Raw genomic sequence first — 19,253 nt, 5'->3', positions numbered from 1 at the left:
CAATTGCTCTTTGCCTAGCCCTACAGTTGGTCCTGGGTGATGTATTTGCTCAGAAAGCTGAACATACACAATTCCTGCCAAGTCGTTCTGGCCAAAATTTCCCAATTCTGGCATTGGTTTGGAGGGGGGTTTCAGTGAGATCATACCTGGCTTCCTGCTCTGGGAGCCTGGAGTGCCAGTAGGTACCAGTGGGAGTCTGGAAAAGGGGCTTTAATTCAGCTCCTTTTGGTCTCCCCCCAGTGAGACAGCACCAAGGTGAGCTCTGAATATCTCTCTGAGCTCCTGAACCAGGGCAGAATGAAGCACCTGCCCTTGTGGGTATGTAGCAAGCCCAAAACTGGCTATGTTTAAAAAAATCACAATTATTGAGTACTTTAAAACAAAACAAAACAAAACAGACAAACAAACCAAACCAAAAAAAACCCCCACCAAACCTATCCTCAGTCTGGGAACCTTAAGGTCAAAACCAAATAAAAAAAAATGGTCTTAAAATATATACACATATATATGGCTTTTCATTTTTTCTTATCCATTTCATTGGAAACAAAAATAAATTTAAAGGTGATATTTGGTTTTTAACAACGCTTCTGTCCCTCTCTGCCAGCCAGAGTGGATGGGATGGAGGTGGTGACTGTGGTTCCTCATGGCTCAGAGTCCTCCAGGGTTCTTCATCCTCGCTAGTAACCGGGAGTAGACGGGTGCTGCCAAGGAGAAGTCCAGGTTGAGTGGGACAGACACAGCATCTCCCCGTCCCCTCCCCTCCCACTTATGCTTGGGGAGCTAGACAATGGAGTAAAACTCTATTGAAGGGACAGGGACAGGAAGGAAATCAGAAATGAGCTACAGAAGCTGTTTTACCTAGTCGAGGATTCCTCTGAGAAACCTGCATGGAAAGAAAATATAAAGTTTCCATAAATACAGCAAATTTCCAACAGCTATAAGAACAGTTTGTGTGTCAATGGATTTATCCCTAGTCTCCAAAAAAACTATGGATGAAGGAATCTTCGTGCTTGGAAGAGTCATTCCTAGTGTATGTTGTTGTGTAGTGTATTGAGAGTTCACAAAAATGATCTGAGGGCTGGAGCAGCTCTCCTGAGGACAGGCTGAGGGAGTTGGGGTTGTTCAGCATGGAGAAGAGAAGGCTCTGGGGGGACCTTATAGGGACTTTTCAGTACCCGAAAGGGGTCTGCAAGAAAGAGGGGGAAGGACTATTCACAAGGGTTTGTAGTGACAGGACGAGGGGTAATGGCTTTAAGCTAGAAAAGGGGAGATTTAGGTTAGATGTGAGGAAAAAGTTCTTCATTATGAGGGTGATAGACCCCTGGAATAGGTTGTCCAGAGAGGTGGTGGAGGCCCCATCCCTGGGGACATTCAAGGTCAGGCTGGATGAGGCTTTGAGCAGCTTGACCTCGTTGATGTCCCTGCTTATTGTGTGGGGGTTGGACTAGATGACCTTTGAAGGTCCCTTCCAACCCAAACACTCTATGCTTCCATGTCCTTCATACTATGTATGACATACATAGGACTGTGCCAGTTACATTCACAGTGTGCTGCAAACTGTAGGCTCCCTGTTGCAGAATGTATTAGTTCTTATATCCTTAAATCATGCAAGGAGAGAGGATTGGTCATCCCATGAAACACGCTCACTCTCTCTGGAAGTCCAAGTCAGAATGTGACATTACCTTCCAGTCATCCTTACCAAAATGGAATTTCAGCAGTTCTACAGGGAGAGCTTTTTCTCCTTTACCTTGGATAATGCAGAGGCCTGTTTGAAGATTTCCAGTGCAGGATCTGCAGGCTCATCACCTCTTTCTTGCGACCTTGAAGCTAAGGGTGGGACATAGATAGCATTGAAATACTCCTCAAAGCACACAGCCTGCTTCCTTCCACTACTGGGTGTTGAAAATCCAGCACAGGATGAATCCTCCTCGATAAGCTCCATCGCCATGTGTCACCACTCCCACCCAAAGCAGCTCTGCTGTAATGAGGTGGCTCTAGAGATTTCTAACCACGGACCTACCCTGTGGCTGTAAGACAGAGTTCACAGCATAAATCACACCGTTGGTGGCCATGATATCACTTTCAGCAACAGGCTCCTTGTTGACATGTATCACGTTGTTTTTCTGTTCAGGGAAAGGAGGAAAAAAATAGAAAAGTAGAAAATTAGAAACATTTTTTTATCAGTTGTTTCCTTTTTTTTTAGAAAGCCCTCAGTTTGCATTCATTCCTTTGCTGGATAGCTGTAGGCATCTTCATTGCCATTTAAGGAGAATCTAAAACCAAGTTCTAGCCTGAGTAGCTTGTCCTGGAGCACAGACTCTCTTGGTGCACGGGCTGGGAATGCTGTCCCATGGCAGCAGAGCATGTCCACCAGCTCCCTGCTCACCCAGAAGGGATGGCTGGGGAGGTGGCATCAGGAGAGGGAGGATCAGGACTGGACACAGGCAGAGTCCAGCACACAAGTTGGCCAACTCAATGCCTTGGGAAACACTGGCCTTTCCATTTTCATCCTGCTTTTTCTTCCTTGCACACAGAGAGGGTCTTGAGTTATTTATTTTCTGAAATACAGTTTTTTCCTCAAGAGAGGATCCTACGTTTTCTTAATGTAGTGCAGATTTGTGGAATGAAATAACACATCTAAATAAATCCTGCTGCGTTAGGGGAGCCCATGCAGAGCTCATTTTTGTTACACTAAAAAAAGATGTGTTAGCTGAACAAGCTATTTGTTTCATTTATTTATGCTTTTTCCTCCATGACTCAGGATTAAATTTATAACAGCTCCTGGAAATCATTTGCAATTGGTCTTCTGGGGAACAAGCTGAAGCAAACCACATTTGAAGACGGCCAGCTTGTTGAGTTGAACACATGGCAACAGTCCCTCCACTACAGCCCAGAAAACAGTTTGATGGGTCAGTGTGCACATGTGGGAGAGGTTCACACAGCATCCAAATGAGCACAGACACACTTTGGCCCTCAACATGGACAACTACACACAGACCACAGCCCTTCTGACCACGGAACCCCATCTGAGGTGCCTCACCATGCTGACTTCCAGTTTATCTCCCTGCATGGACTTCAGCCTCACCAGGGCGCCGACTGCGCCGCTCACCAGGATCTCATCGGCCACGTGGAACTTGAGGATGTTGGCAAGCTCCTTGGCATTACCTGGGGGAAGAAAACATTTCCACTTGCAAGACAGCCTCAGCACTTGCTTCTTGTATTTCATATGCTGGAAGGAGAGTACATGGAAACTAATTTCCTGAAAGTGCAAGGAAAGAATGTGAAATTGAGAAGACCAAGCAGGAGGACACAGGTTGGAGCTGCTTTGAGGCCACTGGGGCTTGGGCAGGTCAGAATCCCAGCAAGTCCTAAGGACACTCTTGAATGTCCCACCTTGCTATGTGCCAAACCTGCCCATGAAATCCCTATCTCTTGGGTTTCCAGCCCCTTGTTCTCTCACTGTGCACAGCATGAACGTGCTTCTGTTGCTGCTTTCACTTCCCAAGGAAGTCTGGGAGAAGAAAAAAAGACCTATGTGAAATAAGGAAGCAGACAGAGCACTCTGGCATTTGCAAATGTCAATACTTTCGCCAGCACCAGCATCCCTTGGCAGGAATCTTCATGGCTGAAACTGGGTAGGAAGGGAAAAAAAGTGCAGGAGAAACGTCACTGGTGGCTCACAGGTTGCTGGCCTGATCCCCACCCCACCGAGCCTCTGCTCATCTAGCCATGCTTTGAAACAGATTTTAGGAAGATAAGCTGCTTCCCCTTCGATACCTATTTTCCAGAAGAGCCAGTGACATGCACAGCACTGGCCAGCAGCCCCCCTCCTTCTTCTCCTTTAGAAGATGCAGCATCACTGCCAAAACCCACTGACAGGCAACGGGGAGCAGCTAGTACAAAAGATGACCTCCAGCTACCCAAACCAGGGCAGCTCCTTCAGCCAGAGGGACATTTTCTCTCAACACTTACATCTGAAGACACTGTGAGCTTTTTTTCCCATTGCAGCTTTTCTAGGGTGGCCACAATTCACCCGGCACATCTTTACCAACATGATTCACTTCTTCATCAGAAGAGTAAGCTAAATATTGGCGTGAAAATAGAAGAACTTCTGAAGTGTCCACATCTGGGATACTTCATCCCTGCAGCCGTTTACAATCATTATAAACCCCTTCTGAAGTATTTATATATTGAGCACCAGGCTGGATGCGTAGCATGATATTACCAGTTCCTCATCCTGCACTTAAAAGGACAACCAGCTACCATGAACAGATGCTTCCCAAGTTATGATGTCAATGTTTGGTTGGGCTTTAGTGACGAGAAGACATTCCACTTGGAATACCTGACATTGTTTCCAACCACAGCCTCTTTTCTACACGAACAAAATGAAAGACCACGCTGCTTATCCAGAAGAGCATTGTTAAACATCCCCATACTTCTTTCCACGCCCAGCCTGTGCTTTTCAGGATATTGGTCTTTATCTGTGCTTGACTGGAATATTTGTTGTCTTCTCAGGATCAGACTGGAGCTCCTGCTTTGTCCAGGGACACATAGATGGAGCAACAGCTCCATCCTTTTACTACTGAAATGTCACACAGTGTAACTTCAGGCTGAATATGGACCATGATTTCTATTTGCAAAGCTTACCTTAGACACCCTGATCCTGTGTGGTTGAGAGCCACGTTCTCACATCTCTCATCTCTCAGAAATGCAGGGACCTCACCAATTCCAGCAGAAACACCTCAGAGTTCTCTATCATGCTATACACCAGCCAGCACAGCCAAATTAAAGCCACAGTAAATTTGTAGCACACACCACAGACATGTCTTCCAAGCTCAAAGAAAGTATAAACCCATGTCCACATTTTGTGTGAGAGTTCTGTGCCACTCCATGCACCCTCAGCTTTCTGCTGGGTAGGAAGCATAGGAAGCCCATGCTTCCAACAGGCAGAGTCAAAGAATGAGACATGGCAGAGAAACTTGGCCATTCCTCCCAATATCATGCCAATAACACACAGCAGCTGTTGATCTAAATGCTCCAAAAATGCTCACCCATTAGTTTGTTCAGGTCCCCTTGGGGCATAGCTCGGAAAGCTTCGTTTGTGGGAGCAAACACCGTGAAGGTTCCTGGCCTGTTCAAGTTCTCTGTTAGACCTGCAGACTGGATTGCAGCCACCAACGTACTGCAAAACAAACACACATAAAATACTTCACTAAAAACTCCTCTTGGGGGTCTTGGAGCAATTGCACGTTGCGTTCAAAAGAGATACCTGAAGCCACCATTGCAAAATCCTGCTGGGGTCCAGCAAATCAATTAACCAAAGAGTTGATTGGGTAGCAAATGAGGCTATGAGATCCAACCAGAACATCTGAGAACTGGCAAAGCAACCTGGTAATGCTGACTCCTTGGGGGAGCAAATGGTGGTGAGGAGACAGAGAGGTCTCTCCACAGTGGCTCTGCTGGGCAGAGATGGCTTTGGAGCCAGCTTCTTGCTGTATCAAGGGGGACCACACATTTTTGGCTTACAATTCATTGAAGGGTTATTTGAAGTCTCACTCCCTATAATTTAGAGATGAGATGATGGTTTTGGATGCTCTTTCTGTGTTTAAAAATAAATATATATTCATGACTACAACCCATAACAAAGAGAAAGTGCTTTGGCAGCTCTTCTGCTCTTAAGTAGCACTTGGGAAGAGCAGAAAGGTTACCTGAAGCGATGGTCTGCCTTGAGAACATCCATCACCGAGCCAGATGGTGGAGTCAACATTTTGTCCACGCTAAACAGGGTCCCAAACCTCCCTCTCTTGTCATGGGCAGCAATGCAGGCGTTTTCTATGCAAAGGTTCTGCAAACAAAATTGCAGGGAAAAAAAGGATTTTATCAACCTATGCTTCAGAAGAGTGATTTTTATACTTTCCACAAGGCTCAGTGACACTTTTTATGTGCCACAACACTCCAGACATCAGGCAGGGTTCAGCCCACTGCACACAGGAAGAACTTACATTGCGGTAGACAAAAACTCTCAGTTCCTTGTCACCCAGAGTCTGGAGCTTCTGTCCATGGTAAAGATACTTAGAGGAGAGCTGGTCTTTAACAATGTGGTTCAGAAGCAAGTTTTTCATGTTGCCATCAACAACGGGGAGTCCATCTGCAGCAAAGAGTATGGAAAGAACCAGTGATTCACTTCAAATGACCACTGAGACACTACAAAAAGTCTGAATGCAGAGTATGAGCCACAGCAATGTTTAATTGTAAAGCTAGAGGCCACTGCCTACAGCCAAGACATTTGAGAGGGGATCTCCATACTTGTGCACTCAAACTTGGCTGAAGACTGTTTGAAGGAGATCTCTGGCCCAAACTGATGGAAGGAAGGGATCCACTCCCCACTTTACCTTTGAACACATCATTCACTGGAGCAATGAGGGTCACCTGCTCACTGCCAGTTAGATGAGAACTGAGACCAGCTTGTCTGAAAAACTCCATGGACTTGGAAACTTCAGATTCTTGTGCCAACTCAAACAGAGTCTTAGCTGAAAAGAAAAGCAATGCATCAAAGTTTAATACCTTGCATTAAAGGCAATCCACCCATCACTACAAAATACCTACACCCTCTAAATCCTGTGTTTCCTTGGTAAAATAGACAACAGAAAGGCAACAGGAAGAAGAATGCAGAGAAGCACCAGTACCTGAGTCTGGGATCAGCAGCTCGTTGACAAAATGTACGACGCCGTTGGTTGCCAGGACATCCTTGTTGGCAATGATGGGCTTCCCGTTGAGGGTCAGCTCTTCCCCACTGCAGCCCACGTCCAGAGTGGTTCCTTCCAGGGTCTCCATCGTCAGGCCAGCGATGATGGCCTCAGCACACATGGCTGACTTCAGGATGTGATGGTTCAGCAGGTCTGGAAGAGAGGGAAGTGTCTTAGGGAGCTGCAAAAATCACTATGAAATCGTTGCAGCTTTTAGGGGTCCTGTTCAATGGCAAGAGCCTCTTGTACTGTGCTCTACTGTATGGGGCTTCAATCCAAAAGATGTAATCATTTTAAATTGTGCTGATTTTAATTCTGCAGCCTGCAAAATGCACCTTTATACACCTTTGCCAACTTCAAAAGGTTTTAGGTGGTTAGTTGACTCATTTGTCAGGGGAAGCTCCGTTGATAAGACACTAGATTTCTTGCATCTTGTTGGATTGATAAAAATCACCATCACATACAGGAATGCTACAAGAAGACTCAAAAAAAGGACTGCTTCAGCTCCCTCCATCTCTGGATACCACTCTCTCTGCCATGTCTACACATCTACCATATCTACATCCAAAGAAGTCTGGGCTGTCCACTTGAAAAAGCTGGAATCTGTCAAATCTGGTTAGTACAGATGTTGTCAGAGTGCATCTAAGCTGTTCTGATGCCCTTGAGAAAGAATCCAGAAGAACTGAAAAATACTCTTCAGTCTCCCAACAGGCTCAGTAAACAATCACTCACCCCTCAGGGCTTCTGGGTCCCCCAGGATCCTGTTCAGTGTTTCTCGTGGGATCTTCTCAAAGGCTTCATTGGTTGGAGCCAAGAGCGTGTACTGGCCTTCGCTTTCCAGCAAGCTGTTGAGGTCAGAAGCAGCCACAGCAGCCTTTGGAGAAATGAGGAGAGAGGGTAAAACACATTCAGCCAGAACACAAAGGTCAGCAACTTTGTCCAGGCACACACTAAGGGCCAGATTTGTCAAGGCTTTTATAATTTCAGAGGACTTACAAAAAAAACTGAATAGCTTCTTTCAGTACTTTGGTCCCTTTATAAATTTGACCCGGCCCCATGGTTCTCCTGCGCTCCAGAAATCTGAGTACAAGAGCCCTTTTTTGGCAAGACTCTGATCTAGTTCAAATACCCTGATATGCCTGGAAAGAGTCACAGCAGTTCCAGTGAATAATTCAGATCAGAACCCACAGCTGGTGAACTGCCAACCCTCTGAACTTTTGAAGTTATTCCTTAGCTTGGAAAATACCAAGGGAAATAAACTGGTACTCATCAAACCTGACAGTTAATATCTCCTAAGGCTAAGGTGCCCATAGAAGAGTGAGGAGATCTATCATCTCTTTACTGACAGCAATGGTATGGTGACAATTCTAAGATCATACTTGTGCTGATATCAGACACTTCTCTCCCTAAAGCAAAGTTATATTGGTCCAAGGATTTTATCAGCAGCTTTAGTCACAGCACCCAGGCACTGGCAAAGCCCTTCATGACAATTCTCTGGGAGTGGGAAGGCTGAACATCCTTAAGAAACCTGGGAGCACACGTGAGACGGACTCACCCGAAGAGTTTCCAAGCTTTCCTCAGTCTCTATGATCTGCTGGATGCTGTTTGTGGTGGTGGCAATGACTTTGTCGATGACGTGAACCACCCCATTGGTGGCATGGTGGTCAGCTTTCAGCAGCCTGGCACAGTTCACTGTCACAATCTGCAGAGGGAAAGGGCCACGGGGAGTTAAGTGCACTAAACCAAGAAGCTAAAGGTTGGGTTTCCAACAGCACAAGCACTGCAGTATTGAATCAGCAACAGCAGAAAGGCTGTTTCCTAAACAAACCACACAAAGAATGAGAACGCTCTATCAAGAATGTTTGAAACTTTTCATCTTTAAAGAGCTTTGAAAATAATCAGTGTTTTTGTCTACTCTGCATCATCAAGACTAAGAAAATACACAAGGACCAATACTTGGGTGAGTTATGCAGCAATGTGGGAAATATGAAGGCACATTCTTTCCAAGCTCCTAACTGTGTATCCTAAATCAATAGTTGTCCACCTAAGCATCACAAGGATGGTGTAGGAGGTGCAAGGCAGCAGAAAAGCAAGCCTGCAGTGGGTAGGTTTCATACAGATGTCTTACCCCATTGGGATAGTGGTGAATCTGGATAGGCAGGTCCTGGTACATCGAGTTCAGCGTCGTCCCATGTTTCAGGTCGTCCGTGAGGACCCGTTTGTTCACCATGTGGTAGCGAAGGGCATTCAGCAGCTCAATGTTAACGTTGCTGACTAAGGAATCCAGGGTTTCCTGAAAAATCAGAAAAACTCATTTTTTTTCAGTGCTGAGTGCCATTAAGACAGAGATGCTGGAGATGCTCCACGAGGATGGGAGCACCAGCAGGACAGTGGTGACAATTTCAGGAGTGGAAATTTCAGAAGGCACAGAGTGAGGAAATCAAAACCAACATGAAGGGAGTTTCTATGCAACTGAGCACAGGAACACCCTGCTGAAGAAAGGCTGCAGGTTTACAGAAGCTCCAGTTGGGACTGGCTACTTATAAATAACCAGAGTGGGTCAAGGAGAAAACCCAAAAGGGATGGAAAGTCTCTTGCTACAGGTATTAACACAAACTCCAAGGGGAAAAGGCAGGGAAAACTGAATGAGATCATCTTCACATGCATCCACTGGAGAGCATCCACATCTCTCTAGGGTTGGGTCTTTCAGAAACAAAGCTCTGGAGCTGAGGGACCACTACAGGGATTCCCATCTTAGAAATTCATCATCCCTCCCACATCAGGACTGTGTCTGTTCTACTAGGTAGTGCTGGATCCAGACCCCTGAAGGGCTGGATCTCCACTACAGAAAGCCAGAGGAAGAGGAGAAAGAAGAGGAATTCCATCTTACAGCAGACAAGGATGCCCAGGCCTCATTGCTGGGGGCAAAAATGGTAAAACTTCCAGGTCCTTCGATTTCTGGTCTCAGGTTAGAGCGGTCGGAGTAGAGCTGTGTGGTGGCAGACCCAACGACCCCCAGGGTCTCGTAGATGTTTGACAGGGGCAACGCTGAAAGAAGAGAAGGTCATGTTCCCAACACATCATTCAGCCTTCCCACCCTGCTCCAAATCAAAGGAGAGCTGCTGGTGAGAACGCTTGGGGAAAGGAAGCCCGTCAGGGAGCTCTTATCTGCTCAGGAGTTAGCTCATAAATAATCACAGCCTGACAGCTCCAGCCTCAGTTACAGCAGTGCAATCCAGGATCTACAGCATCTCTGCAGGTTTAAATGGAGTGACTCTGAGTTTATATGGATGTGAAGTGAGGCAGGGAAAACTTCTCCCTGCTTTCACACAAGCTTTGTTTCTCCTCAGGCTCCTGGTGCTGGGAGCTGGCAGCTCACCTCGGGTCTGGATCTCCACTGACCCATCCACACCAGCCCACGTGGTTAACTGGGCAGCATCAAACTCTTGTGGAAGGAAGCATTCCGAAAGCAAAAGCAGAATATGGTTTTCTTCAATAAACCCACTTAATTTCCTCCCAACCCTCACCAGTGGCTGAACTGTATTTTCTCCTAAATGCAATTTTGCTAAGCTCCTGCCTGCCAAAATAAAAACGAGCAGAGATTGGCAGAGCTGTCTGCTACTCTATCATTCCTTTGTATTGCATTTCCAATAAATCTATATTACTTCTTGGAATAAGTAGTTCCCTACGGCCCTCCCGTGCTTGATTAAGTTTAATTATAGCCACGGGTTTAAGTTGTCTGGAAAATTTTACATGCATTGGAGCTGCTTGCTCTGGCACTCGACTGGTGCTCTGCTGAGTCCATTTTTTGACTTGTTCATGGCAATATCATGCACAAATTGCAAAAATCAAATCCACTTTGAGTAATTTTCTAACATTTCCCTTTACTCGGCAGCTGCATAATTTTAAGAAGTCTAAAAATATGTGAAACATATTTTTACCAGCTGGGCAGCCTTTTTCTCCAGGAACTTTTTCATAGCCAGGACAGCACTCGTAGCTGATTACTCTGCAATAAGAGATGGACACGGCTGATTAACTGATGGCATCTCACTGCTTTTTTCTCTAGCCACTATATTTTTGTGGCCACCCATATTTGGTGATGTTTCTAAGCAGTCTTTTCATTAGAAATCTCAACTTGAACAAAAGACAAACCATAATTCTTATCTCCTCCAGGGCTGCGTGTTGCCAGTTTCTCCACCAAAGAAAAACAGACACAATTGATTTCCAAACCCAGACCTTCCAGGAGCCTTTGCACACGCTGAGGGTGGGAACCACTGCCACGGTGCCAACAGATAACCTCTGGCAGAGGCTGCAAGTGCTGCTGCATTCGGGCAGGTTGCCCGCGGGCTGTGGGGATGTCCCCGGCTGACTGGTGCTCTCACGTCTGATCCCTGTTTGGACAACACACTGCAGCTCCAGTGTGGCTGCTTTCCCAAACCAGCCAAGCGTTTCCCCTTCAGTTCACCCCATTCTTGTCCACCACCAGAAATGATTTGCTTATTTATGGCAAAATGCACATGACTGACCTAGAGAGGAAGGGGCATCCCTGGATGTCCTGGCACGGGGGTTTGGGTTAAGTCCTGCAAGGACAAACTTCACCAGGGGTGACACGTGCACCCATGGGCACCTCAGGCAGTCCCAGAGCACACCCACCTTTCCTAACACCAAACACAGCCACGAGAGCACCATCAGGGCAGCAGTTCCTTTGGGCTGGCAGCAAGCTGCTGCTCTGATTGAGAACTATCCCAAATAAAACCAAAGAGGCCAGAGACCTCACCCTGGGAACTCGGAGCCATCCTGCAGACTCTGAATGAGCAAGAGGCACCTGAATGCTGCATCCATCATCTGCAGCTCAATGGGAAGTAAAAGTCAATGGGAAGTAAAAGAAAAAAATCACTCCAGAGGTTCCCATTGATTTTTCCCAGGGGGTTCTTTCACCCTTTGATCTTACACTCAGTGTGAAAAGACCAAGGGCATCTGATTGATGGAGCAGGGCAGTGAGGGAATAGGTGCTCCTTGGAAAGATGAGTGTTCCCCCTGTGCTCCCAATCGGATGGGAGACAAGGAGGATGCTCATCCCCAAGCCTCAGCACACTCACTCAAAGAGAAAGGAAAATCCTCAAGCTTCAGGTATTTGTCATCGTTTCAACCCTGCTACCAAGGGTGGAAATGCCTGGGGCTTAAGGGGGAATTCTTCAGGGTAATTAAGAGCCAGTAAGTGAAACAAATACCTGCTTTTCTGTGACAGAAGCAAATAAATTCTGTGTCACGGTCTCCTAAGAGAATTACAAAGCAAACCCAGACTGATTGTCTAGACATTATATATTCCATGTGCGAACGCGTTTGCCTAAAGCAATCTCTTCCTTTGACTACTGGAGATCTTAACACCCTGCTGCTCAGCTCTCCCCAGCCCCCTGGTCTCCTGTTCATTAGAAACACACACTTTCTCCCCCCAACCACTTCCCTCCCCTACCTCCAATTTTTCTTTTTTTCACCCTAGAAACTAAATCCAGTCTAGACAGTTCCCTTGATTCAGACCTGTAATCAAAGACGGAGAGCTGATTAAAGAGAAATCATTCCAAAGTTCTGCATAAATAATTCCTGAGTGCTGACGTCGACTTTAAAAGGCTTATTTATAGATGGATGGGAGATTAACGAGCTGTGACGAAGGGGCAGGACGCTGATGGACACAGTGTGGGGCTCACCAGCTCGGGGCTGCCCCACCAGCCCAGTGCCTGCACAGGGGAGGGCACCAGGAATGGATGGAGGGACCCCACCGCCTGCTTCTCAGTGGGGTCATGGGCACCTCCAGCACCACCACCCCACAAGGGATGCTAATGACTGCAAGAAGCACTGAGGCCAGGACTGGGGCCAGCTCTACCCCAGCAGGGGCTCCTTTCAGCCCCCAGTCTCACTCGCCCACTCAAGGTGACCATCATCTGGTCTGTGCATTTTGCATGCCAGCATTTTGAGTTGAGTACCAGGAAACTTCTGGGAGAGGCCAGGTGAACACAGAGGTGCTCAGCCAAGAGTTTGCACCTAAGGAGCCTGAGATGAGAATTGTAAAAACAGCTTCAGCTTCAGCCTTTTGCCCTCCCATGGCTGATGGACTTGGTGGAAGCACAAGACCACCCAATCCACCCAAAGGCACGTGGGCACCAGTCAAGGGATGGCTAAGGGCTGGGCACAGGGCACCCTCTCAGCTGGTCTTGCAGCCACCTCCAGCCCTTGAAGAGGGCTCTACTTCACTACTACTACTACTTCTACTCTCTTTGGTGTCTACTCAGTAGCTACACCAGGTATCTATTACACCAGGACATGGTGGACACCAGCCATGTGGCTTAAACAAGCAATACCCCCACACAAAGAGCATTCATCATCCACTCTGCAGCGCCTCTAACCACAACTTCCTGACCTCCTCACTGAGTAATTTCCACTCAAATCTATAGTTCTGCAGCCTTGGGTTTTGAAACACTGTATTTCTTAAATGTCTATCTGTGCCTGACTGCAGAAGTGAGCTCTCTGGCTTTTATTAGTCATTGTTTCACTCCTGTTGCATTCTTAGGATCTGAAATTAAATTTTAAGTGCATTTTTCAAGGTAATAAAAATAAGCTTAGGCATATATTAGTGAATAAAGATCCATTTGTAATAATTTCCTGTAATAAAACCCATATGTTTTGTTTTTGTAAAATAAGTGCCAGAGAGTCATTTTTTTTCCTGAACTGAGGAAAGTACACCAGACAAGAAAAAGAAAGTTAATTTAAAAAGGGAGGGGAAAAAAAAAACATATTGAGGGGCAACTTACTGCCACTAGTTATTCCTCAAAAAATAATCAACCCCCAAATTTGTGTAAGTTGTCTTTTCATTCTCAAGGCAAAAAATTATCTGGGGACACATTCAGTTGCAACCCCAGTTCTGGAAGGATGACTCCAGTGCATAGAAAAAGTAGAAAAACATAAACCAGAGGCACAACGATGAGAATATATTCTAAATAAACGATTTCTTTAGCTTGGGAATAGCCAACAGTGGAAAATTACCTAATTACCAAAACAATCTTGTTTCAGCGCTCATTAAAGTCAAAGCAGTGTCAGACTTCTTGCCAAATGTCTTATCTCAATTCATCAGCAATGATAAAAATGGTACATAAATCCTCTAATTTCTCCCTAGCTGCGTGAGCCAATACTTCAGCAAAGAGCAGAAAAACAAAGACTAAAGCAGATAAAGAGGGAAGAGTCCTCTTCTGATGGATGAGTTGAAATTTCCATCGTGCACGTCCAGCCCCAGCTGAGCACTCCACTCCCATGGCCCAGAAGATGCTGCTCAAGAAGCAAGCCTCACCACGGAGCTTCTGCCTTACAACCATGACCTGTTTGCTTCTGGTAGGAGCTATGGAGCAGCACAGGGCCAGCTGCACCTCAGGGTGACCATAAGACCTCTCATTCATGAGCCTGGAGCAGTGACCAAAAGGTGATGCACCTGGAGACAAGACAAGACCAGGCACATCTGTGTGTTTTGAGCTGGCTCTCCTTGCTGCTCCAGTCGTTCTGCATCTCCCAGTGCTGGATGTGGTCACCCAAGAAGGAACAAAGCTATGCTACAGGCTTGCAGCAACTTTTCTGCCTTCCTCATGTTCTCAGCTCTGAGGCAGCTCAGCTTTGCTCCTCTGCAGAACCTAGTCTCTCACTGACCTCCCTCCTCACTACCTCCTGAAAAGAGTGCTCAGAGTAGGAAAAGGAAAGAAATCAAAGCATTCAACACTGTCTTCCTAGAGCCAGGTATTTGCACCTGCCACACACGTCCAACTTCATGGAATTATAGAATACCAGGTTGGAAGGGAACTCAAGGATCATCTGGTCAAACCTTTGTGGCCCTCTTTGCAAATGAGGTCAAACGGCTCTTTGCAGCCAGGTCAAATGTGAAGCAGGTGAGATGGGTCAAGCATCATCTCCTACCCTAGGACTGCTCTTCTCATAGCTGGGAAAAAACCTTTCAGGAAGAGGAGAGAAATGACCATGCTTGTCCAGCTCCACCATCACCCCTGGGCTGATGGAGTGGAACCCCTGCCAACAGGAGGGCCAAGTGCACAGCTTCAGGAGAGGACTCCTGACTACAGATCCCAATCAAAGGCTGGATCCACCCAGTTAATGCTGACAAACATCCCAAATCCTGACTCTTTCTGGGATTTAAAGGCACCTGGTATTTTCAAGACCTCTCACGAGCCAACGCAACGGGGATTTTTGAAGGTTCATGCTGAGCCACCATTAACTGTGCCCACGTACTCTCTTGGGTGCTGATGTGCTGAGCACAGCACAGCATCAGGCCCCTGACACTGGCTGAAGGACCTGACTGCTGCAGCACAACTCATCGTGTCCTTTACAGCCCAAATGACTCTGATTGCTTCCATACGCCAGGAACACCACGTCCAGTGGGAGCCATCACCAGCAAACGTTTGTAATCAGAGCTGTCTCAGGGTCCTCTGGAAAATCTGAGTCAAGGCACGTGTCTTTTGTTCCACACAAGCACTGCTAAAGGGCAAAGTAGGGCCCAGACTCAAAAAGGACTAGGAAGAGAGAAGAAGACAATAACACCCATTGTGGAGATGATGTAAAGTGAAGAATAGTGAGCAAATTCCATGTACAATGGAAACATTATCTCAGAGGTTAACAGGCAGGTTAATGCTCTGTGTGCTTTTTCCTCAGCGATGCATCATTGGATTAGACACTTGGGTAAAAGCAGACAAAATGAGGTTAGAAGAGATCACCCCATCTCCTCAAATGAAACCAGATGCCAGTTGTTCCTCCTCTTTCTGGAGGTAAGCAGCTGAGTTTGTCTCTGCCCAATACAGCTGCACACTTGGGTTACGTGGGGTTAGTTTCTCGTTTGCTTCAGAGCTGAGGAAACCCATGGCTGGATGGCTTGGCCTTTCAGTGACTACAACAGCAGGGCCATCCCACATCCACAGCTGAGTCATGTTTTCTTTGGAGACCTACTGAGCTACTCTGTTATCAGAAGAGTCAACGATGAGACCATATTGCTATGCCATAATCTCATCCCTTTTACATCAAAAAAGCCACCATTCAGCCAAGAATAGAGCCTGAACTCTAAGCACCCAAATCAAGTCTTCCCAGATTTGGTGGTTTAGTAGAATTAAGGGGAAGAGATTTGGTTGGTTGGTTGGTTTTACAATATTGCCTCTCCTTTTTTTCTTTTATTTTTTTCTTTTTTCCTCTAAAGACAACTGGACACCAGGGAAACCACTAAATGTTCTCTCTGTGGTACATCCTGCAATATATCCCCTGAAAGACAGAATTTTCCTCTTTCAGATGAATTCATGGGTAGCCTGATGAAAGGGGCCGAAGCTGTGCACAGCAGCAACTCCCATTTCACCTCCATCCTCACCATACCAACCCCAGACACATGAAATGAACCCTGATGGGCAGCCATCAAAGCTAAATCAATGAAGGCAACCAGAAGAAAAGCTTAGCACAATTCAAGATCTCAAAGTCTGCTGTTGACTACACAAAGAGAAGTTATTTATGCTGCAGTAAAGAACAGCATGTTCTAATCAGCATGGGCTAATCACAATTTACACTGGACCATATCAGAAACATGAAATGGTTTTCTGCTCTTTGCTCCTCTTGACCTTGCAGATCCAGGACCAAGCCTGGCCCACAGCTCTGCCCTCTGTGGCCAGCACTTTTGCACTGATATTGGGTAAATGGTAGTGCATGCTGAAGGGGGGGCCAGCAAACAGGTTTGAAAGCCCAACTTGGCTTACACCAAGGAAAAAGATTCCCCATTCCTGATCTACAGCCTGGCAGACATTCAAGCATGCATCTCCTTAATTATCTGCTGACTACCTCTTTCAAAAGAATGCCCCGAGGCTGCTTACACTGATACTTTATGCAACAGCTACTTGAATATTATTGTTTGCAATTTTAAACGTGGAATTGGCCTGCAAGTCTAATTAACTTTCCTGGTAGAGTCATCAGAGAACGCTGGCTAAAACTGACACCTCTTTCCCCTTAGTTCTGTTTTCCCTTCCAAAGCAAACACGTGTAGATGAATTCGACATTCTCTCCAATATCCATCAGCTCTGCAGTGCCTTTTTTTTTTCAAGCTAGGCAGCAATGAGCCTAGCATGGAGAGAGACACAGCTAAGGACTAGAAAACATCTGCTGCACACCTCATTGCAGCGTGGAGAGCTCTAGGAGCATATCTAGAAACGCAACGAGAACGAACCATCAGGGGCTGCATTTCTATGGTGCTTTCCTTTCTTAACATCTAAGCGTTTTAGGATCTTGTTTAATTGAGAAGAACACAAATATTTCAGGGAGTAAAAAGCTAAAATAATTCTTAACACCTACACACCTTAAGCCTGCTTGGTGGGCTGTGACATCCCATGGCTGCCACACCATCTGCGCCTCCCACCCAGCACCCATCTCCACAGTGGGCTTTTTGGGGAGACCTTGGCCACCTCTGGGGTGGGTACTTACGTTGACTTCCCGCAGATCTTCCTCTGGTACCACTGCTTGCAGTTGGTGAAGTATTTTCTGTTTGTTCCTATCAGCTTCTGCACTGCGCACACGTTGGGGCTACAGGGAAAGACAAAGCAGAACAAGGGCCTGTAAATCTCCCTCCTGACCCCCAGCACTGAGCCAGACCCCACCTGACAGCACCCAAAAAGCCCTGCTGGGGTCTCAAGGGAGGAAAGTTTGAGAGCTGCAAGTCAACTTGCTCCATCTGAGTGTCTAATGATTATCACGAAGTGGAGGAAGCAGTGAAAGATCTCTCCTCTCTTTGGCAGGGTATTTTTTTCTTCATTGAGTTAAAAATCTTTTTTTCCATGTCCCACCTCTCAACAGAGGTCTCAACATTCTTTCAATATAAAGAAATTATGTTAAAAATTCTACTTTGTTCAGTATTTCCACAGTGAACACCTACTTACAATTTGGGATCCCAGCTAAAACCTGGTAAACTTATGCAATAACTCAAATGCCTCCAAAAAAAACCCCATTATTTTATTGTTTGGGACATAAAAGACAGATATTTGTTGGCTTATGGACTGACTTGTACTAAACCCAGAACGGATCCTTTTGCTCTATGAGGGACTCAGCTGATTCTGGACACAGTTTCAACACACCAAGTGTGACAGCACAGACTGAGAGTGGCTACATCAGCCCATAAGGTACCAAGAGCTCCTTCTCAACCAGAAAAGCAGGGGGTTGGCATTGCACGTGTGACCAACCCCACTGAGAGCCTTCCAGCTTTCTAAGAAGTGGTATCACTGCAAGAAAAGATGTGGGTAGATCATAGTTGGGAGTTTACTCGCTGCTGGTTTGGCCAACAAAGCATCTCCCTGCTCAGCCTCTGTGGTTGGTGGCCACCAGCCCTGGCACCAGATTTGGGCAACACATGGTCAATGCATGGGATGTGATTTATGGATCTGGATTGTGAGGCCACCGACTGCCTTTGGGCTTGAGCCAGAAGCTTAACAATTGCCCCAGCAGGCTGAGGATGCTCAGCCCAGCTGAGCCTGGATGTCCAACCCTGACACCATGCCCTAGCTGCATCAGCAGCACCAGAAGCACGGGCAGTACTGGCTGCCAGGCAGAGGAAGGGAAAACAAATAATTAAGCAAAATACATAAATCAACACTTCAAGCCCATCAGAAGCACTCTGCACTGCCCAAGGCAGAGTCTTCATTTGTACAAAAGAGACTCAGGATGGGGCCTGGAGATGCTGCTGGAAAGGTCTTGTTGATGTGTTTAGGAGAGCTGACAGCTGACTGCTTCACGCTGGGTTTGACCGAGATGCTGCCCGCTTGCCTCCCCAAATTAACAAAGGCAGAGTTTGCAGCCCAACCACCAAGCCTTCTTGTGGTGTCCTTGCTTTTCACCAGCGTCCCAAATTCGTCTCCAAACGGGGCCAGACTGCCCATCATTAGCATGAACTAAGAGTCTCCCATATACTGGCTGACTCCAGCGCCAGCCTCAGTGGGAGCCTGGCTTGCCTTCAATGAGCCTTTGTTGCTGTGGCTGCCGCAGGGCTTGGGGAGGCAGGATCCGACCCTTCGAGGTCCTGGCACCTTCATCCTGCCCCGAGGGGAATGTGAGGGCCAGGGGGACCTGGGGGGAAGGGGGCTCACCCTTGCCCTCGTTCCTGCTGTGGCCAGTAAGGTAGCTTGTTTCTGCACAAAAGCGTTTAATTCTCTGCCTCCATAGAAAGAGAGGGATGAGGAGAAAGAATCTACTGAAAAAAAAAGAGTTAGAAATCACAAAGCCAAACTTTCAGCTGGTGCAAACTGGCCCGGGCTCAGTCATTTCCACGCCAAATCATTGCTTAGAGAGGCTCAGTGCTCCCTGACTCAGCCCACCTCGGCTACCCCGAGCTGAAATATGGTTCCAATTACATCGACATTCCAAACCTTGCCTCCATCCCAGCGTCTGGCTGACAGCAGTGGACAATCCCTCTAATATTCATCTTGACAAGCCTGGCTACTGAAG

At 46.7% G+C, this 19,253-nt stretch overlaps 1 protein-coding gene across 1 annotated transcript; it reads right to left on the bottom strand.

Moving 5' to 3' along the window:
- Window positions 1-648: 648 nt before the first annotated feature.
- Window positions 649-17,342, bottom strand: TGFBI (transforming growth factor, beta-induced, 68kDa; the record flags this gene model as incomplete). The annotated part of the gene is made up of 16 exons (XM_008941616.1): window positions 649-701; window positions 859-883; window positions 1,748-1,827; window positions 2,021-2,123; window positions 3,041-3,165; window positions 5,052-5,182; window positions 5,709-5,845; window positions 6,003-6,148; window positions 6,393-6,530; window positions 6,687-6,899; window positions 7,479-7,620; window positions 8,302-8,448; window positions 8,875-9,039; window positions 9,637-9,794; window positions 10,688-10,752; window positions 17,244-17,342. Coding segments are annotated over 16 exons (1,927 nt in total), but the record flags the coding sequence as incomplete, so codon positions are not given.
- Between the last annotated feature and the right edge of the window lie 1,911 nt (window positions 17,343-19,253).

The sequence above is a fragment of the Merops nubicus genome, unplaced genomic scaffold (genome assembly GCF_000691845.1).
Source record: "Merops nubicus isolate BGI_N331 unplaced genomic scaffold, ASM69184v1 scaffold14310, whole genome shotgun sequence".
NCBI classification, from domain to species: domain Eukaryota; kingdom Metazoa; phylum Chordata; class Aves; order Coraciiformes; family Meropidae; genus Merops; species Merops nubicus.
Note: the sequence above shows the minus strand (reverse complement) of the source record. Positions and strands in the feature narration are given on the sequence as shown.